The sequence below is a fragment of the Anabrus simplex genome, chromosome 4, assembly GCF_040414725.1.
Source record: "Anabrus simplex isolate iqAnaSimp1 chromosome 4, ASM4041472v1, whole genome shotgun sequence".
Taxonomy (NCBI): domain Eukaryota; kingdom Metazoa; phylum Arthropoda; class Insecta; order Orthoptera; family Tettigoniidae; genus Anabrus; species Anabrus simplex.
Window position 1 is genome coordinate 372,657,261 of NC_090268.1, and position 26,649 is coordinate 372,683,909.

Consider the following 26,649-nt stretch of genomic DNA (forward strand, 5'->3'; position numbering starts at 1 on the left):
TGACAGGTATTAACCTTGAGACAAGTTACAAAGGCTGAGGATGCTCGGAAATTGAACTAAACATGTCCCTTTCAATGTAGTGTTGTAGCAATATAAATGTCTAACAACACAAAATCAATTTTATTGAATAGGTGGAATAGAAAAATAAAAAATAAAAATTTGCATGCAAATTATAGCCCAGGCTGAAGAAGCTTTCAATTAAAAAAGTCTGTTGGCCTCCCCAAGGCAGTATCCCTACCAGTAAGAAAGTATTCCATTAAGAGCTTCATTTGGAGCATTGCAACCGATGGCTCTGAAACTTGGACTCTAAAGGCTGACAAGTAAAGAATAGATGCATTCGAAATGTGATGCTGTCATCGAATGTTACGAATACCCTGGACTCACAGGCTAACAAATGTGAAGTTCTCAACAGAGCTTGAAGAAACTATGAGTCTAGAGAAAATGATCATGAAAAGATGTAGTTGGGTAGGTCATTTACTCCGGCATTCATCATGATGCACTACACTGCTTGATGGCATTAAAGGGCGACGTCCATATCAACTAATCAAGCAGCTGGCTCAGGATAGGTCGTTGGACAAGGACAGTCATGCTACCCACCAACCATCAGGTTGAGAAAGAAAGATGCAACATTTCTGTAATATGGAAGAATATAAGTGTATTCTCTCCATGAATACAACCCAAGGTGGTTTTGATACTGAAACTAGGGCTCATGACAATGAGTATTACAGAAAGTATTATGGTCAGGAAAATCGTCGTCCAATCAGTAGGCAACGCATGAATCGGAAATAGGACTGGTTTTTACCAAGAGAGATGACAAAGACAGTACCAGAGGACCTGGAAACAACAGCTCATACATCGAACATGTACAGATACCACAATCTACAAATGGTGAACTAATGGGATAAATTAGTGCAAATCTCCAGCATAACAGTTCATCTTACTAAATTCTATTTCATTCAATTTTACTTTTGTTTCCATAAGTTCAGTTTTTGTAAATATGTGGTCATGTTTATTATCCTAATAAATCTTTATTTTAATTGGTATTTTCGTAAATTCTTATTAATAATCCTTAGTTTCCTAGTTTAGTGTGTACTTAATGGTTAGTGTTGTGTCACCCCACCTCTGGGAGTATTTGGAGTCTCACAACTTTTAGCATTCAAGGCGTAAGTTTAAAGGCTGGCACCCTACAGATATTGTTATGGAGAAGGAAATGAGCAAGTATTTATTTATATTAAAATTTATGTCAAAATTAAAATTAACCCTTTAGAGGGCAGGATTTTTTCTTTGGTAATGGGTATATTTTTATGTTTCTCTTAATCCCGAGTTGCAAACGAGTAGGTTAGAACAGTTTTTAAGTCAATTTGCTCCTAAATTTATTATATATGAATAAAAATAGTGTGGCTAAATATTTAGCCACCATCATTATATGAAGATACAATTTTCTTTCGTTTGCAGGAACTTTTAAACAATACCGTAGGACAAATACAAATAGTCTTTACAAATTTGGATGAACCTTGATGAGAGACTAGGAAAATTTTCAGGATAATTGTACGTCACTGTCACCAGTATACATGGGATCAGCTGATTCAATCTCTGACAAATTATCGTACAATATAAAATCATTGCTGCTTTTAGAATGAGTAGATGTATCCATCATCCAAGTTCTGTACGCAACAGAATCTTCAGCGTCACTATCCCCATGTTCCTCGGGGTTGTATGCTTGATCTGCTGAAACAGCATCTAGTAAGTCTAATAGCTCGTGTGCTGACATGTTTATTTACGTCCACGCATTTCTCCATGATGTATCTTGAAACACAGATAAGAAAATGTGGATAGACAGATGTTTCATAGCAGCTGAACGCTGTTATAATTATCATTTATAGCATAAACATAGGACTAGGCCTACGGTTAAAAGCGAGGTTATGTTTTGTCACTTTCCAACTCTGATAAAGGTGATAATATTATCTGAGTGGATAATTTCCAATACTAAAGTTGCATATTGGTTACATACATGTTTATTTCTACATGCATTTTTAACACACATTATTCTATAACTACACGCGTTTTCTTTATAGTGTAAAATAAATAGTTGGCAAGCGTGGTATTGTTTGGCGCAAAGTCAACAAAACAACTTAATAAAACCATGTACTTGCGAAGAGATCTGCTAAACTTTTGACAGAATAAACTGTCTGAATATAAACTGAAGACATTGATATAGCCACAACTAGCAATTCAAATTTTGTTTGTTAGAAAAACAACATTGAATTCACTCCAATATAGCATAACCATGATTTTCCATGGAGCCTCAATGGATGGTGGCAATATCCTTAGCCACCTCGATCGTATTTCAATTCCAGTTATTTGCATAGCTTTCAAAATGTTGTGTGTGGCTTACTATTTAGCCACTATCCGTTCAGGCATGTGTTTTATGGCAATAAAGACCAAATTTATTCCAATTTTTTAACAATATGGACCTTTATGTGGGGTGGCTAAATATTTAGCCACCAACCTATAAGGGGTTAAGGTGACCCGGCACGTCACAAAGTAATTTTCCGCAGTCCCTGCTAACTGCTGTACCTGTGTAAGTTCCACTAATCAAAACCTTCCACAGAGATCCGTATGTTTGTAAGCTGGACTTTCCAGCCTTGAATTTAGTAAACCATTGGGTCAGCAATTCTCCACATGCAATTTACATTCACCAATTTGTGAAATACTGACAGAACAAATTCTTCTGATCTCAACCAAACCTAACGGACTTGAGTGTCTTCATATACTCAACTTACAACACAATAATATTGGTTTTAGATCCCACCAACTACTTGAACAGTTTTCAGAGAGGCCAAGGTGCGGGAATTTTGTCCCACAGGCGTTCTTATATATGCCGGTAGATCTATTAACATGGGGCTGTCTTATTTCAGCACGTTCAAAACACCGAACTGAGCCATAATTGAATCTGCCAACTAGGGCAAAGATCGCCAGCACCATAACCATCAGAGCTACTCAGCTTGGTGCAACAGAATCAGAAATTCACCTGCAATCATATTTAACTAGCATGATAAAAACTCCATAATCATGCTTGTTATGAAAAAAATGCTTTTATTGTTACTACTAAATGCATCCTTTCAACAAGTCATCACTCGGCATTAGCCAGTGGTCCGTAATGCCTCTTTGTAACCTTACGTCAGAGATTTTGTACAATTCTCAAAGCACACCATACATGAATATCAAAAAGTAGACATCAAAGATCACATGAGATGAATTAAAAAAAAAAAGAATCTAAAAATTAAGCCAAACACAAGTACAACAAATCAATGGAAATGGTAATGACTATTGAGCAAATTATATTATACAAATTATATTATACAAAAATCAGCAAATATAATATATGGAATAACTTGGGCCAATTTGGCATACTTACATCATCCACATTTGGAATGACTTCATTCACAACAAGAAGAACTGTGTCCAAATCTGAGCATACAGTGAGAATGCTGTAAAATTTATGAACATCACTATTAGCATCAGAACAAAATAAAAAATTAGTTCACTACCCTGATTAAGCATTTCAGTGGATTTACAATCTACAAACTCCAAAATTGTACTAATTAAGCTAGAACTGAAAGCTAAATTAATTCTAAACCAAGAGTTATAACATTTACACAATGAAATAAAATCAAAATTAAGAAAAGCTTCTGAAAAGAAAAAAAAAAGTGACCGATCACTAGCCTTATAAATCCTCTTAAAAATTGCATGCGAACCACGACTATTGAAATTTGGATTCTTGAAAATAACACATAAATACCTTCATAAATTAAGAGCATACATAACACATTTCAGGAAAAGTAATCAAATATACCTAGATATCACAGCATGGATAAATTTACTGCATGAAATATGGACCCCCACTAACCATTTTTTTTTAAATGAACCAACTCTCTACACCGTACAAGAATATTTTTCAACCAATACAACATAAATTACTTTCATTCAACTGCTGAATGCTAAACAAGTAGGGAATATAATATTCATGCTGTAGCATTTTTAACTGATAAGAAATCATCATTTAGAAAGCTTCTTCTAATTAGAGAAGGTATTTCAATTTTGAATTTTAATCCCTAACCTGGGAAAAATTAACTAATAATTCTTTATTGCAAGGGCTTTACGTCGCACCGACAGATAGGTCTTATGGAGACAATGGGACAGGAAAGGGCTAAAAGTGGGAAGGCCGTGGCCTTAATTAAGGTACAGCCTGGTGTGAAAATAGGAAACCACGGAAAGCCATCTTCAGGGCTGCCGACAGTGGGGCTCGAACCCACTATCTTCCGAATACTGGATACCGACATTCATTCAGGACAAATATTTGAGGTTCCGTACGGGAATCATCTATGTCATCTGATAGCCAGGCAGGCATCAATTTTTGGAAACAAGTCAAAGTCTCTCATAGTTCATTGGTACTGCCCAGTGGCTCCAAGTAGCCTATGCAGTGGCCTCCACAGTATGCACTAGCCATGCGTCTTGGTGGGTGTGCTATTTACCAACTGATGAGCCCAATTTAGCACACTGGGGCAGAATGCGGGCAACGAGGAATGAGTTAGCTGGAAAATGTATAATGTCCAATAATGGACCAACTACACTGGTATTACTGGATACTGGGCACACTTAAGCGACTGCAGCTATCAAGCTCCGTCTAATATATTTCAAATCATTAGAAAACCTTCTGCTTTCACATCTTACAGGTATATTTATACTCGTGAGACATTAACTTTGATAACTGTGGTAAGAATACCATCTTTATTTCTAAACCACTGCAACTGTTTCTGACTTAGGCTGAGTTTTCAAGAACAGTATCCTTTCAATTATCAGGTAATTGGTTTTTGGTCCAAATCTAAACTACAGAATTCATACTCCAATTTACCCACCAGGGTTAGCTATATACAAAATATACAAAAATAACAGTAATCATGGACTTAAAAATAAAAAAACTGAGAACTCAAAATTGTCTCCACATCTACAATACTCGTCATAGTAGCCTAATTCTAGTAATTACTCCTAGATGCCTTATCACAGCAAACTACCTATTTCCAATAGAGTGGTGAGGAGTTAAATTTGTCTTACTGCCAGTTCTTCAGTTCATACAATATTAAACTTTTTTCCTTTCTCACAAGCGATTAAATGGATAACATAGCAACGCAACTGCTAAAGTGATAATCTGTAAGAAATAGCTTTCTATTACTTGCCTGATTTGGTGAATAGAAAATCATTAACAGCATTTCTCAACCTAAGTTCATTAAATGAAAATTAAATTTTTTGCTAGGGTAAGCAAAAGAAAGGGAAAATGGGAACTCAAAAAAAAAAAAAAGACTAGGAAAAATAAAAATAGTATTGGATAAAAGAAGTGTTTAGCCTTCTGGGCATTGGGGGAAGTAGGCTTAGAGGAGGAGTAACAAGGAGTTGAAGAGTGCAATAATTAAGTGTTGCCATACATAGAAAACAAGGAGATTGACCTAATGAGAAGGAGCCTTTATACTAGGCTAACTCATTGCTTCATCAGCAATCAGGAGGAAATGAAAATATTTCTTTAAACACAACATTCTAGTTCATGCACATAAACTCAGCTAAACACCATTAGATTAATATACAACCAATTACATTTTGATGTGTCCAAAAATCATTCAATTCTAGAATGGTGAAAATTATTACCAAATTTACCACACTGTTGCCAACACATTGGAGTAAAAAGTGTAAAATTTCCTAAATTCAGGAACTACATTACAATAATACTATGACTCACGTTCTGCTATTTCCCAGTTTTATATCTTCACTAAATTTTTAACTTTCCAGGTCGCTAACAATCCTATGATGTACTTTCTGTGCAACTTTCTAGACTCAAAAATCCTCATTCCTCATTCAAATTACAGGGGCAGGCTATTCACTAAAAATGTGAAGTGAAATAGAGTCTTTCCTAGATCTGAAGATAAACAGTTATGTCCTTCCTACAAATCTGACCACACACCTTAAGTTTTAAAAAATTAAAAAAAAAAGCATTTGTAATGATGATTGCTTAACTATATACTAAAAGTTTACTATGTATATTCAAGGTTTTTGATTGGACAGATTATAGATATTCAATTCAGATTATATGCCATGGTCGAACACTCAGAACTGAAACCTGTGCATTTAGAAAAACCTCCTAGATTAAATACTCATCAACAATATGAAAAGAAGAGTAGTTTTGGTAAAGAGGCACCAAAGCAGAGAACTGATAAGATGATCTAACTAAATAAATGAAACAATATCGACTATTTCTCCCTTGCTGAATTATGAATGCATCTCTGAAGACTGCCTATACTACCAAAGAGGAGGGAATATACTGTGCATTAATTTCTTTGCAGTTTAGCCAATAAACAATTAAAATTTCCATACTGATTAACAGAGCAACTCCTAACCATGATATAACTGGAACACAAAAATTACACCAGGAATAGTAAAAATAAGAAATCAAACTAAACATTGTTCAGTCATAAGAAAAGTGAAGTACTGCAGTCAGACAATTATCTGGCATGCGCAACACCATGATAGCATCACAATATGACTGTGGTTCTTGAACGTCCGTCTGGATACACCTGATGAGAAAATACTGACAACCCACCCTGCAATGTTTCTTTATTCCCATCCAGCAATGATTTCACCATCATGTAAACAATAAGACTACCTTGGAACATACACCGACTAGCCAAAAAAAAAAGACCAAGATATTTGAGAAACTTACACTTTTAACATCTCTTATGCTCTCTTATGAAATGTTTTAGTATGTGCTGAATTTTAGGGAATGTTCTCAAAGATTTCTAAATGGAATGCACTCCATAACAGGCAAAAATTGCCAAGTACGCACCATCCCAAAGGTATAGTATTATGCAGCTGAAGAACATGTTCTTCCTTTTGCACAATTCACTGGAAGATTTCCAGCTAATGTAGGACAATGCATGCCCTCATGTGGCAAGATGAATCATTCAGTACCTCAAAGTAAGGATCCAGCTAACGCAATGGCCTGCACACAGTCCTTATCTCAACCCACTTGAACATTTCAGTTTGGAAAGTAAAGTGCGTAGTCATAGACCAGAGACTATGCAAGAGCTGCAGGAAGTCCTTCAAGAAGGAGAGCTCATTGCTCAAAAGGACTTGGGGCACTCGTCAGTCTGATTCAAACCTTCAAAGCTGAGATTCACGCCAAAGGTGGCAAGATGTTTCCGAAAGTGTGTAGTAATGCAGAAAAGCAGTGCAATAATAATCACAATATTTGCGTGACAGGAAACTATATGAACAGTTCTTAATGTTAAATTCTGATCAAAATAAGGGTGAATAATTTGCTGTAAACTCATTTTTCCCAAGGAAAATTGCTCTGGGCATCTCATTATTTAGTGGCAATCATATAAAGATGACTGCAACACGTCATTGATTTTAATAAAGTAAAATCACTTCCTTTACAGATGTTTTGGCTTTATTTTTTCCAGTGTAATAGGCTTATAAAGTTAAAGTTCATTTAGTTGCAGTAATTTACATTATTATAGTTATTTATGAAGCAGCCAAGGAAAATAATCTTACGTGACAAGTGAGTTGTTTCGGAACTTTCAAACTAGTAACAAACTTGACAACTTTAGTGGCTACTGTGTACAATATTTTATTTCATACTATGGTGAATTTACTTATTTTAAACGAATTTTGATTCATCCAAGTTGGATTCATGCATTAATGTTTTCTTGTTTTGTTAGTATCTAGGAAAAGATGTAAGGGGCAAGATGTAAGATGCATGGGGCTATGTTGAAATAATAAAATTATTTGAAGCAGCGAACAGTCCACTAAGCTACCAGTCCTAAACATGGTCCTCTGGTTCTGGATTGATGAATGTAATACAAACTTTATGATATACTGTGATAATGCAATCTTTATCTGTTGGAAATGGATTAACCTATATATTAGTGTTGTGATGACAGCAGATTACTTGAGCTGGGAATCCAGAGATGCCACTTTTTTTGTAGATTGATATGGATCCACGGTGCTGCAACTAGGCAGAAAAACAATTAAACGATAAGGTTGGTGTTCCTTGATTCATCATCTCTCTGTGTGTGTTTACATTACTCCGAAGCAAAGTTCAACCAATGAGGCAATTTGTAATAAAACAGTGCGGAAAGTATGGTAAAGTGTCATTTTAAGTATTGGAAGAAGGCAATGATGTCAGTATGAAATAAAATATTTTAAAATGGAAAAAAAATATACAGTCCCTGGCCAAATTAATAGACTCAGTCACATTTTCTTTCATGTATACAGTTTGAAGCACCGTGGAAGCCTAGTACATGCTCAAAGAGGAGTTATTTTGATTCCATAGGTATTTACAGTTGGTAATATGACTTTAACATGTGCGTTATGTTAGTCAGTTGTTTCTTGGGCTGCTGATGTGCAACTGTTGACAGCTTGGCAATATTTGGCGCCAAATATGTAACCCCTTACAAGTGTTTCCACAGTGTTTTTCATCACAATAACTGAGAGGGTAAGTTGTACTGCTCGGTTTACTTTATTCTCTATACAAGAGTTAATGATTTAGGAATATTAAACTTTAAAAACCAGAGAAACGTTGATAATATAATGACATTTTGATTTTTTTAGGTTACGATGTCTGGTGACATAACCCCTCGAAAGGGGGCACAGATAAAGATCCTCACTGAGACAGGAACGTATTCCCAGCGTGAGATTGGTAACAAAGTTGGTGTTTCACAATCCACAGTGAAACGCATTGCTAAGAAACTGGCTTTTGGTGAGGACTTGAATGGGAAACGGAAAGGTCATTGTGGCAGGAAACCTCTCTTTACTGAGCGTAGTGAACGAAGCCTTCCAAACTTTTGCAAAATAAACCGACATTCTACGGTGAAAATGGTAAAAACTGAACTAGAAGCATCTGGGGTACATGTTTCAGAAAGAACAAAACGGCGGAAACTGAAGGAATTGGACTTCATGGCTCATAGGCCATGTAAGAAACCATGGCTTACTCCCTGTGTGATGGCTAAGAGATTCAAATGGGCCAGGGAATACAAGGATCATGGTATAAACTACTGGAAATCGGTAGGTAGTAACATATAATATTTGACAAACGGTGCTGAAGAGGATTTTGAAGTTAGGTGAAGTATTTACAAATTTCTCTACTTATTTTCAGGTATGCTTCAGTGATGAGTCAACTTTCGAAGTTCTTTCCCAGAAGGCAGCATTTGTTCGTCGCAGGTCAGATGAGAAATACCGTCCAGACTGTCTTTCTCCGACAGTCAAACAACCTGATAAGATAATGGTGTGCTCAGTAATTAGCGGGGAAGCAGTAGGACCTCTTTATTTTGTCGATGGTATAATGTGCCAGGACCAGTATAAGGAAGTTTGGCGGACTCAGCTACTACCACAGATACGCGAATGGTTCCCTGATGAAAAAAATGTGACTTTTATGCAGGACGGGGCACACTGCCACACAGTTAAATCAGTTAAAGACGTCCTGAAGAAACAAATTACTCTTATTGTCATGGCCAGAGCATTCTCCGGATATGAATCCTATTGAAAATGTATGGGAGGTGGTCAAAAGAGAAATAGCAAAAGAAATTATCACAACAAAAACCAGACTCATTGAAAAACTAAAAGAAGTTTGGCATCATAATCCACTAATAAAAGAGACTGTTCAAAGCTGTATTGAAAGCATGCTCAGGAGGATTAAAGCACTAATAGATGCAAAAGGTGGACCTACAAAATATTGAAACTGTGTACATTTGAAGAAAAGTGTTACTTATCACCTAAAATTTTGTGAAAGAAAGGAAAAAGAATGTCTGTACATAGTCAATAAACATCCCTTCTGTAAATAACTAATAAATAAGTTGTAATTCTAAGAAATTTGGTAATTAATTTAAAAAACTTGAAAAAGTAGTACCGAGTCTATTAATTTGGCCGGGGACTGTATGTGTACAATACATGCACGCACGCGCACACAAACACACACATGACAGCCTGTCAATGATACAAAATATCACCATCATTTACCATGACTCCTAATTCACTACGAGTTAACTGCATAGTCTCACTTTTATCTAAATACTAAATAAATATGATAATGCTGTATTGCTGAAAAGTTATGTTCAGGTCTTTTTTATTCATGTTCATTAAAATAGTGCAAGCGGAAAAGCCTCCCTCACGTACATTAACTGTTGCCAAAGAATTAAGATTATCAGTGCTCTGTGGCTCAAACTAGAAAAATCCTTGCTAACATATATCCCGAACATTGGCAAAGAAAATTCCTTATATGTACTTTTTAATGAAATATCACTAGATACACCTATCAGTAGTTCTTTCTAATTTATGTTCAAAGATGAACTGGGAGCATTTTCAGTTTAATCTTTAATCCAATCTCTTGAGTATTCATAATCTAATTTACACAAGTTTTAATTTTCATCAGTAAAATATGCTGCATACCCCTTCCAGCACTTTATGCCCTTTCTGGTAGTTAAGTCCCACAGTTCAAGAACCACTGCAATATGATGATGTAACATTTATGAAATTTCTCCCATGCTGTAACATTTATTACAATTGACAACCAAAGGCAACAAAACAATATTCTGTTATAACTTTCCTACCTAATTCGAAAGGTCCCCCATCCAAGGGCCCGTAGACAATGATGGAAACATCTGAACATATAATCAGAGGTGCCAACCTTTGAAGTGGATTACCAGTAATCACCCCCCCCGCCCGCGAGATTCTTTTTTTTCTAGTTGCTTTAAGTCGCACCGACACAGATAGGGCTTATGGCGACGATGGGACAGGAAAGGGCTAGGAGTGGGAAGGAAGCGGCCGTGGCCTTAAGTAAGGTAGAGCCCCAGCATTTGCCTGGTGTGAAAACGGGAAACCACGGAAAACCATTTTCAGGGCTGCCGACAGTGGGGTTTGAACCTACTATCTCTCGAATACTGGCCGGACTTGAGAGAATGCAGCTATCGAGCTCAGTGAGAAAAATTTCGAGGCAAGTCCAAAACATGCTTTCGATAATGACACCCCTTTTGCCCTTCTCTCTAGCAATCTATTTGAAAGTAAATCATATTACACAATTGCACACAACCTGTAAGTCCTGTGATAAAACAGGTAGAACACCATAGGCTACACCGCAAGGATTATCACATAAAATGTAACTTTAAATGCTGCTCATTCCTTGTAGCTTGATTTTCACGCAGGAGCTGCTTTTCAGTGTAGTTTTTCTTGAAGCATCCTCCCCACGGTGATATTTTCATCTTCTGAACCATAAACGATTCCAGGGCAAATGTGCTTAATGTAGGCCTCACTTCTTTCACACTCTGTCAACTGTCACGTACACTTGACACAGCAAATACAACATTACTGAATGACAGTGGAGAAGAGCAACGCCTGAGCTTCATTCACAATGAATTTTACAACGCTTATGGGTAGCAAAAGGAAGCCACGATCGAATAAGTATCGTTGCCAACTCACAAACATTGAAAAGAGGAAGATTTAGGAGAAAGCCTCGAAAGTATTGGACATTTTCCTTTTCTTTTTTTTTCCGTAGAAAATTATTTCTTCCTGATAATGTCAGCTTTTCCGTAATAATTTCCCCTTTGACTGTAATTCCGTAATCGTGAGGTGAAATCCATAATAATTACGGACAATCCGTAATAGTTGGCACCTCTGTATAATAAACAGCATAGCTTTAACAATCTCGTACTTCCCCACTATGAATTATTCTATCAATGGAAACATCAGTGGCACAGCAGAATACAAACATACCCCAAAAAAAGAGCTAAATGATGCTAAAATAACTGTTTGGGTTGAATAATATTCCACAAAATATCTGAACTGATTTCTAAAACTATCAACCCTATTATCTCCTACATCAATTAGCCCCTAAAACAATGGAGAACTAAAGATCATTTAGCAACCCCAAAATGTAACACTTTACCCCTCTTTTGAACACCATATGACGAATCACAAAAACCAGCCAACACAAAGTTTTTTATGAATCACAGCATATTATGAGAACCATTTTCTATCCAGCAAAATGAGGAAAATGTTTAAAACCTGAAGACTGAGGAATTTCTTATCGTTATGCATTAAACTAAACAAAGCATGCATCGCCTTACTGTTGCATTTCAAAGTCAGGTCTAGAACATTTCTATCACTGCTATATAACATACTCATGTATTATTGTAAACATGCCTATTAATTATGTTGAGGAAAAGTCACAATGTATAATCCTTTAATACAATCATGTTTAAGATTATGAATTCCAAATGATAATTACCATATCAGGAAAAAAAAACTTTAAAATATCCTTTTGGAAAACAGAATTTCAAAACATAAGATTTTTTTTAAAGTATCCAAGAGTGCAGGTAGTTGTTTTCTGTTATATTTTAAAATAACTGTTCTTTCCAGGTAGTGCTAAGACCCAAATTCTTAAGTCTATAAATATGATCAGGACATAACTGATACTGAGCAATTTTAGAGCAATGTCACTGCCAAGGACTAAATAACCCAACCATTATTTCTGTATGATTCATATCAAATGTTTTTCTCTTAGATGATGGCTCAATTCCAGAAGGGGAAAAAAAATCAATATGAAAAAACTACACTGCAGTGGTATTTAAAATTACTAATTATACTCTCACCATACAAGTACAAAAAAGTGAAATTGAATGGATATTCATTATATTTATCACCTGATGTGAACAACGAAATCTTAATATTAAGTAAATTATTCACTTTGCCATATGCACCAATAAGGCACCCACATGACTGGACAGAAGGGCACACAGAGGCTGGCAAAGAAAACAATGTTTCGGCAGTCACTACCATTTGATGTCATGTTTTAAGGTTTAGCCATAATAGTATGAAACAGAAATGAACCTAAGAAATATATGTGATGGATTTACCGTTCTGGCCCGGGGCAATCAGGGACAGTTATTGAGGCTTTGTACTGCATTTTGGAGGAGCACAATTCCATTCGATGGGGGCATAATTCCCATTCACAGGCAGGGCGGGCGGGCAATCAATCCAACGGGGCAGCATTCAGCAGCAGAGTGGGCAAGGGCGGGGCCATCGTACCATTGGTCAGATTTAGGACCAATCAGGGACCAACGATGAACCATTCAGAGGGCGTTGGAAGGAGTAAATGGGGGGCAAAACATGTTAAAAAAAAGTCATTGAAAAAGTTTGTGTTCAACAACAGTGAGTACATTTTCTTAATAAAAGTCATTTTATACGTAATACTGAACTGTTAATTACATTAAGCTATAGCAATATTAAGGTGTGGTTTTTGTGTACTTCATTACATTGAAAATAACACAAATGTGTACTGGTTAGAACATAGGCAAATAACCTTATGAGAGAAAAATATATTAAAAAGTTAATGAAATACATAACAGCCATGAACTTAAGCATTCCAATTCAAAACTATTTTATGATGCAAACAGAGAATAACATGCTCAATCTGCTGAGAATAGACAGACCAATAAGCACTGCAGTTTAACATAGGGAAGTGATGATAGCATCATTAAAAATAGTCACCAACTATGTCTGTTTGAAATCAAAATGCTTTTAATATAGAGACTGGAAAAGAACATAAATGTAAATCAAGAAATGCTAAATGCAAGTAATTATGAGGCAGAATTTAATAGGCAAACAAATGCTAAAATCAGTTAAAAGCCTAAATGACTGGTTAAACAAAATTCCAAAATTTTAAATTCTTCATTCTGCCCATCTAATACAAATTCACCAATGAGCCTTAGACATAAATAAGGAAATAAAACAAAATAGAGAAAAACTGAGAGAAAGCATACAATATATACATCAAGGTTTTGTCCAAACTGTATCAATGTAAAGGAAGCAAGCATGATCTGGAAGCAGACATTTTAGCTTTAAAAACCTACACAAAACAAAAACCTTCAAAGCTCAAGATATTAATACAAGAATGTACTGTATAAGAAATCTTGATACAAAGAACTCCTATGCTCAATTAAACTTTCAAGTATTAACCCTTATAAGAAATTTCAGACTTTTGCTTAAACTTTCAATCTGATGGCAGTATTCCTATCTCATACTAATAGTCATGTGAAATACCAACCAAGGTCATTTCCCTGTAATGTACAAACTATCACGCTAGACAGAGGCAGAATGTGTTCAATCTTCCATCAATGTCAACAAATATACAATACAAGGTTATGGAGAGCAGCTACGTAGCATGTGTGAACACAAAAAGCACATAGGTCCAAAATTTTTGGCTTCACCCTTGTCAGTGGAATAAAGTTTCTGTTGTCAGTGGAGTAAAGTTTCAGTTGTCCATCAGTTTCATATATACATGATGGTCAGCCAAAATTCAGAATGTTGCATTAATTCATTTGCAGTGTTACAATGATATATCAACCGGTCACCAAGTTGGAGAGAGATTAGTGGCAAATGCGAGTCAATGATCCATAGAAGTGCATTTAGGGAACATTTTTAGAAAACTCCTCCATGGAAAGCAACATTCCTGAATTAGGTGAAACATGGTCCTTGACTCAGTTAACGAAAGGCTATGGAGTGGACGAAAGGTATTACAACTGGAAACCTGCAAAGTTGTAAATCCCTCCATTGAGCACAGATGGAATCTATCAAAAACTTCTTCACCCTATGCTTACCACGGAACTGTCAGGCATGAACTTGGATCACCAACAGGCAGCATACCATAAATTGTTTGACACTTTCCTACGTGAAGACATTCATTAGGAACTTCTCTTCAGCTATCTAACTATTAAAGAGGAGGTTCCGCACACGAGGGCGAAACGCAGGCAACCAACAATGAGTTCGCTGAAAAATTTATGATGTCCAATAGCGGACCATTATTGGTATTAGGATTACTTGATTCAAGAATAATAGAGCCAAAGGAAAATAGCACACATTTTCGAGACTATTTCCTACCAACGAGGAACGTTAAGAGGGAGCAAATTTTGGGCTGGAAAGACACCGGCTACTAGACCAAGCAGTATGTATCAAGCAGTCTTTGTGAAGACATTATGGACAATTAATTTTGAATGGATTAATTGAAAATAGGAAAAATGTCTGAATTCAAGGACAAATTAGGGTAAATATTCATTTATAGGAAGAGGAATTAGGGACTGGAATAATTTACGAAGGTATATGTTTCCAACTTCTTTCAAATCACTTAAGACTAGGTAAACAATTGATAAGGAATCTGCCACCTAGGTGACCACCCTAAATGCAGATCAGTGATAACCAACCAATTTTGATCTAATAATCACAATACTGAAAAATCAATAGGAGTGCTGTGTCCACCTTGTCAATACAGATCATAATAAACATAAATTCAATTTTGATCTATCGCAGTTCAAGTCATACCTTTCACAGAAATTTATTGTTTGGACGAAATAATTTTAAGATCGACTCTGAACACAACTACCATAATTGGTCCTTTTTTATTTAAGAATGATGGATAAGTGGCTAATGTTTAGGTGCAATAAGACAGGGCACCAGCACACTTCACCTCGGCTGACCACAAAAGTTTGAACATTTTGCAGGTCACTGGATTGGCTATGGTTCACTTACAACATCAGCATTATTAAAGTGTCTCGATGCACTGCAATAACACCAGTGACAAGTTATGAAGGCCTGTGGAATAGGCCTTGGCCATCATTATGCCACAAATACTGCAAAAACTGTTGCATAGGACACGAAGGGCTACCAGATTGCATTTCAAGCAAAGAACCCACGCAGATACACTAGATGCAGAAGGTTAGAGTTTTATTACGGAGGAGGATACAGTAACTTCTTGCCCACCCTGTACATTTGCCTCCTGTTTAGATTTCTTACATGAGCATTTAGAATCAGCATTATGCTTACCTTGCCACCATCAAATGCAAAGAAGGATGGCTATGCAACATTGGGCCATCTGTTACTACTGCTCATCAGTTTATATTACAAACAAAGAGTAACAGCAGTAATCTCATCATAGGTGCAGTGCAATACAGAAATGAGCAGAGCAATCATTCAAATCATGTTGAATTAAAATCGACAAGCAGAAAGGGTCAAAGCACATGGCCTGATCTTCACTTTTTTACAAGTTATAAACAAATCCCTTTATTAATAGTAGTATAAACTCTCTGGTTTTACAGATAGACAACTCTATGCTAGTCTGTCATAGAATGATACACCAAGACGACATAGAGGGCGCCTCAATCCCTGGCATCCTCCCCACCCTGGTCTATCTCCAGGGGGATGACCAGCTGCACTGGACGAGTTATCACAGTCCCCTTTGAATCCTTAAAAATCACGGTTCTGATCACTCCGTCTCTTCCAGCTCGGATTTCCGCTATGCTGGCCGCCTTCCACGTGTCGTGGTTGGTTGTCTTGTCTCCAACTCTCAGATGTGGTCTGTTACCTCGACGACGTCGAACATCATGAAAGCTCCTCAAGCTCCATGAGGTATTCCTTAGTCAATACTGGTTCTGGTCCAGTTGGTATGGCCGTTAATCTTTGTCCGGTCAAGAAATGGGCGGGAGTCAAAGCTTCTGTGTCACCTTCATTCTGAGAAATGGGTCGTGAGTTGATGGCGGCTTCAATATTTACTAGAATGGTGTTAAGCCTTTCCTCGGTTATCAATGCCTTGCCTAACACCTTCCTCAGGCATCGTTTTGTACTGCCAACCATCCCCACCAATCCGCCCATGGAGGAATGAACCGCCATTTGATAGAATAGTGTGCTAGGTACTGGTGGACAGAAGATGTGGCAACGTATCGCCAGAGTGAAGACAATTCTGTGTTTGTAGCGTGGAAAGTCTAAAGGTCGATTCACACATCTCCGGGACGTGATGGCGCTTTCCGTGACATGACGGCATCTTCCATGAAAATAAAATATTGTCGCCATGTAAACGAAGGGACGAGTTCCAACGCTTCCGTTAACGTCATTCGCCGTGACCTTCAGTGCTTCTCCGTGATCCGTGCCGGAAATACGTATTCGCTCGCCAACAATATTTTCTTGTTTTCACGGAGGTGATTTATCTCTTCCCGCCTTCCTGCCTCTCTGCTTTCTTCGAGTACTGAGGTTATCTGTCTACGTTTCAAATGTTGTTTACCCCCTAAAATGAAGGACGAACTGCTGATTGCATTAGTGAAGGCACACTCTTTTCTATATAATATAGCTGATTCGAAATATAAGGATAGTGGTTTGAAGAAGCGTGTATGGGACGCAACTGGCGAGAAAATGTAAGCCGAAGGTAGGTAACTAACATATTTTGCTTTTAAGATTAAGAAAATCAGTCTGTCTTTGGCGTGGCAAGGCACTTTCTGCCCTCAACCTACAAAGTCAGGGGTATTAATCAACAATTTCATTTATTTAATTTTTCAAGTAATTGAAAGCAAATGGAGTGTATCCGTGAAATTTTACTTCGTAATCCTTCAAGCACTTATATAGAGTAGAAAACTCTCCTTCCTTAACCCTGCGTTTCCATATAGGATGAACCCACTGATTCTTCCTCTCTTTCTCCTCTTCATCCAAGATTACAGCTATCATTAACAGTTCATCACTACTTTAAAAAAACCATCATGGAACTCTTGATTGCCGACATTTAACTACACGGAAGAACTGAAGTCTGAGAACAGGCGTAAAATATTCATGTCGGAAAGGACAAATACGGACACGGAGAGCGCTGTCACGTCCCGGAAATGTGTAAATCAAACTTTAGCGTTGTCCGTGTAGATTACAAGCGGCAACCCTCGTCTTCCTGCAAATCTTTGTAATTCGAGGATAAATGTTTCAGTGGTCATGTTTGAACATAATTCCAGGTGTAAAGCCCTCGTTGATGCACACGTGAAGAGAGCAACAAAACATGCATACTTGCCAACTTTGCAAAACCAGAAATCAGGAGATTTGGACATGAAAATCAGGGAAAATCAGGAGATACAATTGCTCAAAACCGAAATATAGGAGAACTATGGTATATAACAATACTTATTGTCTGAAAACAAGACTTGCTATACGACGCTACAAGGTTGAAAATTACACATCTCTAGTCCCTCACAGGAAGTATGCGAGTGAGATGTTCGGTCTCTGATAAGTCTTCCGAAAATAGTATGAACTCATGCTCCACATGTGTGAATCAGTCATGCATTTTCAGTGTAATAGCAGGCAGGCACTCTTGCCTACAATGTCACTATCAAGTTGGAGATTTTTCATTATGATGGTAGGCCCACTTGCCTACTGCCAGTCAGAATCAAGTTGGCACTTTTCATTATAATGGCAAACACTCACTCTCCACCTGCCTTCTTTACAACCCCAGAAAGATTGTCTTTTCAGTTTCCCCAACTGAAGTCAACATAGGTCATTACAATGATGTCAGTAGGAATGTCGCAATTGAAAGCACCTAACGAATAGTACTACGCTGCCGATCAAACAGTCCAAAGTTACCGAGCTGGAATGACCAGGCCGCAGATAGCCGCGAACACTCCTTTGCCATTATTCCTGTGAGTGTGCACACTGCTCATTCCAATCAAAGCTTCAGAGTGGGTATCAAATAGCTGGAATTCTATTTAGGGATCAAATAGCTGGAATACTATGCAGAACCAGTGTGTTTCGTACCAATCATATCGGAAAATATATGAACCAGAGAAATAGCATGCTAAAGAAGAGTTATCTAACTCCCCAGCTACTTCCCACCAATTTTCAGTCAGGGTGTTATACTCCGTACGCAGCAATCCCATCTATCGAAAATGAGTGGCAGCAGAAGACAAAGCACATCACAAAAAAAAAAGTCAATGAAATGCTATTCATGATGAATTTTATGAACTTTCCATATTGTAGGCCTTCACATTTAATTCTGTTCTGACTCTCTGATATGAGGGCATCTAGATGTAAAGTGAGTGCTCTCCCTTTCTTGACTCCCTTGTCTTATTTTTCAAGCAATTGCTCCTTTATGATTTTTCTCATTTTTATAATCATCTTCAAAATCTTCCTTGGTGATATGGACTGATGACCATGCGTTTTTACACCTTATGACAATCATAAAAAAATCCATCGCCAATTAACACGATTGAACAATATTTCTATGTCAGCAATGCTCGACGTAAATATCGACTAAGCAACAAGTCTAAATTCATGAATTCCTCTAAAAACAATGATCACCATTCACCACCAATTTTGTCATAATTGGTACGGTAAAACTGAATAAGACATAAATGATCAGAAATTGTATTCTCTAAAACGTTATGTACTACTTTTTAATGGGACAAATAACATATGTAATTAAATATTATTATTAATTATTAATTATAAAATTATTTGTAGCCTAGACTGTACAAAGCAGAGGCAGGAAAGGTTTTTCTTCAGGTACTCCGGTTTTCCCTGTCATATTTAATTCCAGCAACACTCACCATGAACATTTCATCTATCAGTCATTTATCATTGCCCCAGAAGAGTACAACAGGCTTCGGCAACCAGCACATTTCCTATACTTGCGCCTCGATGCGGGCTTCATTCATTCCTTCCATTTCTCACCCAGTCGAATGACTGGAAACAGGCTGTGGATTTTCATAGCCTAGACTGTAGTTCCTTATTCCCTGACTTTACATACTGATTTTCAAATTCTGTTCGCCCATTTTCTCGTGGCTCAACGGTGATATGGACTTAACAAAAATTGAATTTCATGAATATCTCTGTTATAATAGCCGGTACGATAAAAATGTATAAGACAAATGATAGGAAATGAATTTTATAGAACTTTAGTTTCGTAGTACTTATCGATAAGACCACTAATAACATATTCATTAATTGAATTTTAGGCCTTCCCCTAAACTACCATTTCAGTAAGCGTGAATAAAATTATTTATGGTCCAGACTATAGCAACTTATTCCCCAACTTCACATACCAATTTTCATTCAATTTCCTCATGATGCGTGTGCATACAGAGGACAGATAGAATTAACAGAAAATTAAAAAAAGTGCATTTCCTTGTAACTGTGGACATGACCGATACAGAAATGCCATTATTTTTAAATTCTGAGCAATGTACAGACAAAACTCATATAGATAAATAAGGCTAGAGAGTAATTGTGTTTCTAGTGGACATGTGTAAAACAAATTTTCGTAGTGGTTTTTTTTTTTTTTTTTTTTTGCGTCGCACTGACACAGATAGGTCTTATGGCGATGATGGGAGAGGGAAGGGCTAGGAATGGGAAGAAAGCAGCCGTGGCCTTAAGGTACAGCCCCAGCATTTGCCTGGTGTGGAAATGGGAAACCACGGAAAACCATTTTCAGGGCTGCCGACAGTGGGGTTCGAACCTACTATCTCCCGAATACTGGACAATGGCCGCACTTAAGCGACTGCAGCTATCGAGCTCGGTTTTTTCATAGTATAAGGGCAGTGGGAATACAACGTGGTCGTGAGAGGGTGGCAATACAACGTGGTCATGAGAGGCCTAGGGTCCATTCTATGCGACAGATCTTTTGGCAGTCGTACAAATTTAGTGAAAAATGGAAGGGTATGTATAAGTACTTTAAGGCAGAAACAGGCTCCAAAAAGGACAATCCAGTAATCATTAATGAACCAGGAGTGTCTACGCGAGAATCTTCAAAAGGCAGAAGTATTCAGTCAGCAATATACAACTATAAATATTGTTGCTTACAAGGATAGCGCCCAGATATAGGATGTGACTAATGCAACGGAAGTAGCAACATTTACATATAACAATGACATTTAAAATAAGATACAAAGTTGAAAACTAAAAAAGCAACTGGAATTGATAACATTTCTAGGGATTTACTTAAAACACTGGATTGGGATATAGTACCATATCTGAAGTAATTTATTTGATTACTGTTTGCATGAAGGAGCTATAACAAAGGAATGAAGAGTTGCTATCGTAGCCCTTGTGTATAATGGAAAAGGTGATAAGATAAAGCTGAAAATTACAGGCCAGTCAGTTTGACATGCTTTGCATGTAAGCTTTGGGAAAGCATTATCTCTGATTAAATTAGACAAGTTTGCAAAATTAATAAATGGTTCGATAGAAGGCAGTTCGAGTTTAGGAATGGTCATTCCACTGAACCTCAACATTTAGGATTTCAGCAAGATATCTTTGATTCAGGAGGTCAAATGGACTGTATCACGATTGACCTTTCTAAAGCATTTGATAGGGTGGACCATGGGAGACTACTAGCAAAAATGAGTGCAATTGAACTAGGCAAGAGAGTGACTGAATGGGTTGCTACATTTCTAGAAAATAGATCTCAGAATTAGACTAGGCCAAGCTTTATTTGACCCTGTAATAATTAAGAGGAGAATTCCTCAAGGCAGTATTATAGGACCTTAAAGTTTTCTTATATTCATAAATGATATGAGTACAGAAGTGGAATCAGAGATGAGGTTATTTGCAGATGTTATTCTGTAGAGAGTAATAAACAAGTTACAAGATTGTAAGGAACTGCAAAAATGACCTCAATGCAGCGAGATGGACAGCAGACAATGGTATGATGATAAACGGGGTTAAAAGTCAGGTTGAGAGTTTCACAAATAGGAAAAGTCCTCTCAGTATTAATTAATGCGTTGATGGGGTGAGAGTTCCTTACGCGGATCAACGTTAGTACCTAGGTGCTAATAAAAGGAAAGATCTTCATTGGGGTAATCACATAAATGGGATTGTAAACAAAGGGTACAGATCTCTGCACATGGTTATGAGGGAGTTTAGGGATTGTAGTAAGGATGTAAAGCAGAGGGCATATAAGTCTCTGGTAAGACACGAACTAGAGTATGGTTCCAGTGTATGGGACCCTCACCAAGATTACTTGGTTCAACAACTGGAAAAAAAAAAATACAAAGAAAAGCAGCTTGATTTTTTCTAGATTTCCAACAAAAGAGTACAGTTACAAAAATGTTGCAAAGTTTGGGCTGGGAAGGCTTGGGAGAAAGAAGACTAGCTGCTCAACTAAGTGGTATGTTGCACAAGACAAACTTGTTTTTTGCCCTATTGAACTTACTAAAAATAGTTACAATTTCTTGTTTTTATGTCCACCTTATTCAATATGAATGTTTATTATGTCTAAAAGGACATTTACCACAATACAAACAGTAATGGGGCATGTTTCGCTCATGTCGTGCATCTTCAGCCATTTTGCACAATTATCTCACGGTTGAGTCATTGTATTAAACCTTATTTTACAATTATTTATTTATAAAAATGTTATTAAAACATTACTATATTACTATATAAAAAGTAAACAAGAAGAAGCAACAATTAAATTGGGTCTATAATAGACTAGACAATCACAGGAAGTTGATGTCCAAGTCATAGTAATGTGCCAATAAATTGTAAGATTTGGCTAAAAATTCCCAGTGTTTTATCAAAGTATAAAATATTAATCGAAGTATGTAAGTTGCGTAGGTAAATGAAAGAATTATAATAATGCATACACAAGTAAACAAGGAACTACTGAAGATAATACAGGTGTATGCTCCATAGACAGGATATAGCGTGGAAGATAAAGAAGAGTTCCTCAATGAACTGGAAACAATTGTTGGAGATGGGAACATGATAATGGGAGATCTGAATGCTAATGTGGGAACCAACAGAATGGGATATGTGAATGTTCTGGGCCCACATGGGTATGGTGATAGAAATGAAGACGGAGAGAAGCTGTTGGACTTTTGTATCAGAAATAACCTGATAATAAAGAACACATGGTTTATGAAGAGGAATAGCCATAAGATCAGCCGATATAGTTGGGATGGACAGTACGGAACACTCATCGATTTTATATTAACAGACCGAGAATGGGGAAGATACGTCATGAATACAAAGATAATCCCAAGTGAAAATATGGAAGGTGATCATAGATTCATTGTGGAATTAAAACAAGTAAAAATCCCTAAAGTTGTATTGAAGAAACCAAAGATCAGGATTTAGGAATTGCAGGAGGATAAAAGAATGGCATTCCCAGATTGTATAAAAAGGAAGTTGCCTAACATGGATATACGAAGTGGATAAGAAAAGTGGAACAATTTAAGACTGACATTTTGTGGGAACAGCGATTGAGGTATGCAGGAAAACAAAAGCAAAGGTTAAGGGAAAGGAGACATGGTGGTGGAGAGACAAAATATGAAAAAAGTAATAAAAGAAAGGAACAAGGTGAAGAAAGAAATGGATAAGGAAAAGCAAAGAACGTATCACAGGGATGAGAATAAGACAGAAAGGTTACATGTGGAATAAACAAGATCGGAACTACAAGTAAAGAGGAGTATCAAGGAAGAAAAGGAGAAATGTTGGGGAGAGTTTCCCAACAAAATTGAGCAAGATAGTCGAGGAAGAAATCAGAAACTATTATACAGATTAATAAAATCGAAAAGAATAAATCAAGAAAAAATCAAGGCATTGCAGAGGGAAGATGGATCCATAGTACATGACGAAAAGGGTCCTCAGAAGGTGATGGCAAAGTATTTTGAAAAACTCTATAATGAGGATGACTGCTCGGAGGAAGGAGATAAGAAAATGGAATAGACGGAGAAAAAGAAGAGAACCCAACAACATGGTTGGAACTTGAAAGGGCAGTGAAAGCAATGACCAAAGGTAAAGCAAGTGGAAAAGAATAATTCAATGCTGATATGATTAACCCACGAGGACTGGCGCATGGGTGTTTTTGACCCGAGAGTTAAATATTAGCCTGTAATTCTGATTGGGTCACCCCTCGTTTCCTGTCGCCTTCAGTACTTCCCTTCCTGACCTTGGACTAAATCCTGAGATGGTTCACATGTTATAGCTTTTTCCTCACCCGAGTTAATGTGTTACTCTCTGGCGGGTCACATTTACCCATGGCGCCAGTCCTCGTGTGACTTTAAGGTCACATCGGTGCTTATCTTCATAGCTGTGTCTATGGATTGGAATAAGGAACAAGAACATTTAAAACAACTAATTGATGAAGTATTTAAAGATGAAGAGGAAGAAGGATTCTGTGGAACAGGCAAGTGAAAGTGAAGATGACTGTGTCAGAAAGTGAACTTAGCAAAATATGTGCTGAACAGTAATCTGCTTGCTTTAGTCGGAACGATATGTAAGAATAAAAAATAAATTCCTCTTAGTTTTGTACAACAGAAAAACAGACCACAGTATTCAAGTAAATCTGCATTTGATAATCAAGTGACTGGTATCACATGTTCCGAGGAAAGGAAAGACCGTGCTGCTCCCATCAACAATGCAGCATGACGCAGCCATTGGCCATTGAAGGAGAAACCGGTGACAAACAGAAGCCCGAGATGAATAAATTTTACAACTGCACAAAGTTTGGCGTTGATGTTGTTGATAAGCTTTGTGCAACTTACAATGTTGTACGTGTGAGTAACCGCTGGCCACTAATGGTATTTTATGCCACGCTGAATGTAGCTGGCATTAATACTCTCATTGTCTACCAATCAAAGGGACCTGATAAGATAGTTTAGACGTGCTTTTCTCACGCAACTGTCTCAAGAAATAGTCCACGAACACATGAAAAGCCCAGCTTAATGGAGAACTTTCTTCGTCACTGAAAAAGTCGAACAATTAAATTTGAACCATTTGTGGAGCTCGATCAGCCAGTAAAGTTATGAGAGATTTATCAATTTCTCGCCATTATCATTCAGAAGTTCCTTCTTGGACTTTCTAGTATATTTCTTAAATATGGTAAAGTTAATATCTCTTATGACCATGCAATCTGACCAGCTGACACTCGTGCAGGCTACGTGTGTAGCCCAGCCATTCTTTTCTTTTCCATGTAATAGCCAACAGCGATGAAGGGACATGGTTTCTAGTACCTTCCTTCGAGCTAATCTTAGTAAGCATTTGCCCTTCAAAGGAGTTTTATCTGTGCCCAATCTGGTGTTGAAGTTGACTGGACTACACCCGTAGCCCACACAAGTAGTTGTGTTACGATGTCAGCAGTAGGGGCAGGTGTTATTGAAATTTCATCTATTTTCCCCTTTGCTTTAGGACATTGCTCAGTAATATAGAAACTCATTTTCTGACGTAATAAACAATAAAACTTTCTTATTTTGCATTATTTTTCCAATTTAAGATGTTCAGCCATTATTTCAGCTTTCAAGAAGGTTTTGGATCAATATGTAGCATTTCGAAAGATCACTTTTAATTTTTTTAATTTATGCATGTATTCTTTATTGCAAGACTAATAAGTCCACAAATGACAACATTTAAAAAAATATTTCTTAAATATGGTTAAGTTTAATATCTCTCGTGACCAAGAAATCTGACCAGCTGACACTATATTAGGTTGGACTTTCACTGATACACTGTAACAAGATCCTGTTTTTCAAGAAAAATGGGTGTGTACACTCCACTAGATAAATCAAGAACGCTACATTGCTTTTTAACACATTGCGGACCGGTCCCGAGAAAACTCGTGTTTGCCTAGCCGAGCGTTGCGGACCGGTCCCGAGTTATCTCGTGTTAGCAGCAGACTGAACGTTAGTGCTATCTTTTGAGATATACGGGAACTATTTGGAGGTCAGGGGTGATAGAACTCTGTTATATATGGTTCTACACAATCGATAGTCTCATTTCTTTTCGAGTATTCTTCATATCATAGATTTTCTTTGCATTTCCTGACAACATGTTTACAAAGTTCGAAGAGCCATGCAAGATGGCAGCGCCCAGGGATCGCACGTGTTTAGACAAAGATGAAATTATTCGCGAATTATGTGCTGATACAGGCTCCGAATATCTAAGTGATGCTGAATATTTAGAGTTCGATGATGAAATATCTTCTAACGGAAATGTTTCAAGTGATGACGATGATATAGTCTTATCTTCAAGGTGTGAAACACTCGTAGCGCAGAACGAGTCTGATAATTGTGTTCCGGGTGTAAATATTCTAAATATTGTAAAGAATGTAGTGTTTTCTAACAACTGGGTTATGGGCAACAGTGAACCTAGGCTATAGGATTTTGAAGGTGCTGCTGGTATAAAGGTATGGTCTAATGAATCTGGAAACATAGGACAAGTAGCAGGACTTATGATTGGTGAGGAATATTTTCAGTATGTAGCCAAGTAGCAGGACTTATGATTGGTGAGGAATATTTTCAGTATGTAGCTGAAAAGACAAACTTATACTATGAGCAGAATTCACATTCTTATAACGTATCCCCTAAAACACTAAAGTGGACTAATGTCACTAGCAGGGAAATTAAAAAAAAAATATTGCTCTGTGTATATTGATAGGGCAGGTGAAGAAATCATGTCTGGAAGATTACTGGCCAACCGATCCCCTAATAAAAAAAACCCATATTTCCGAAAACTATGAGCCGAAATAGATTTCAAGAAATAACCTGCATTTCAACATGTATTCAGGAAGGCCACTAGAAAAATACGCAGTAGTCCTTCAAAAGCTAGTGAAGTTCTGAGAGTTTATTTGAATGCATGCACTCCAACTTAGAGGTAGTTAGAAAGTGCCCGGGAACAGGGCTGTGCATGGGGTGAAGTGCACCCGGTCCACAATGTGTTAATATCTGTTACTGAAAAAATGGTGAAACTCTTCAAGTCTGAGACTAACAGGTATGCTGCCTTCGTCACTGAAAACGTCGAACAATTAAATTTAAACCA

General features: G+C 37.2%; 1 protein-coding gene across 2 annotated transcripts in view; it reads right to left on the minus strand.

The window, feature by feature from the left end:
- HnRNP-K (Heterogeneous nuclear ribonucleoprotein K) overlaps positions 1–26,649 on the minus strand; it is a 281,790-nt gene that overhangs the window by 103,970 nt on the left and 151,171 nt on the right. For both annotated transcript variants that reach the window (XM_067145808.2, XM_067145809.2), the window contains exons 5-6: positions 12,957–13,000; positions 3,419–3,491 (exon numbers count right to left, since the gene is read on the minus strand). In XM_067145808.2, coding sequence (XP_067001909.1) covers positions 3,419–3,491; positions 12,957–13,000 — 117 coding nt within the window. The remainder of the gene's footprint in view (positions 1–3,418; positions 3,492–12,956; positions 13,001–26,649) is intronic.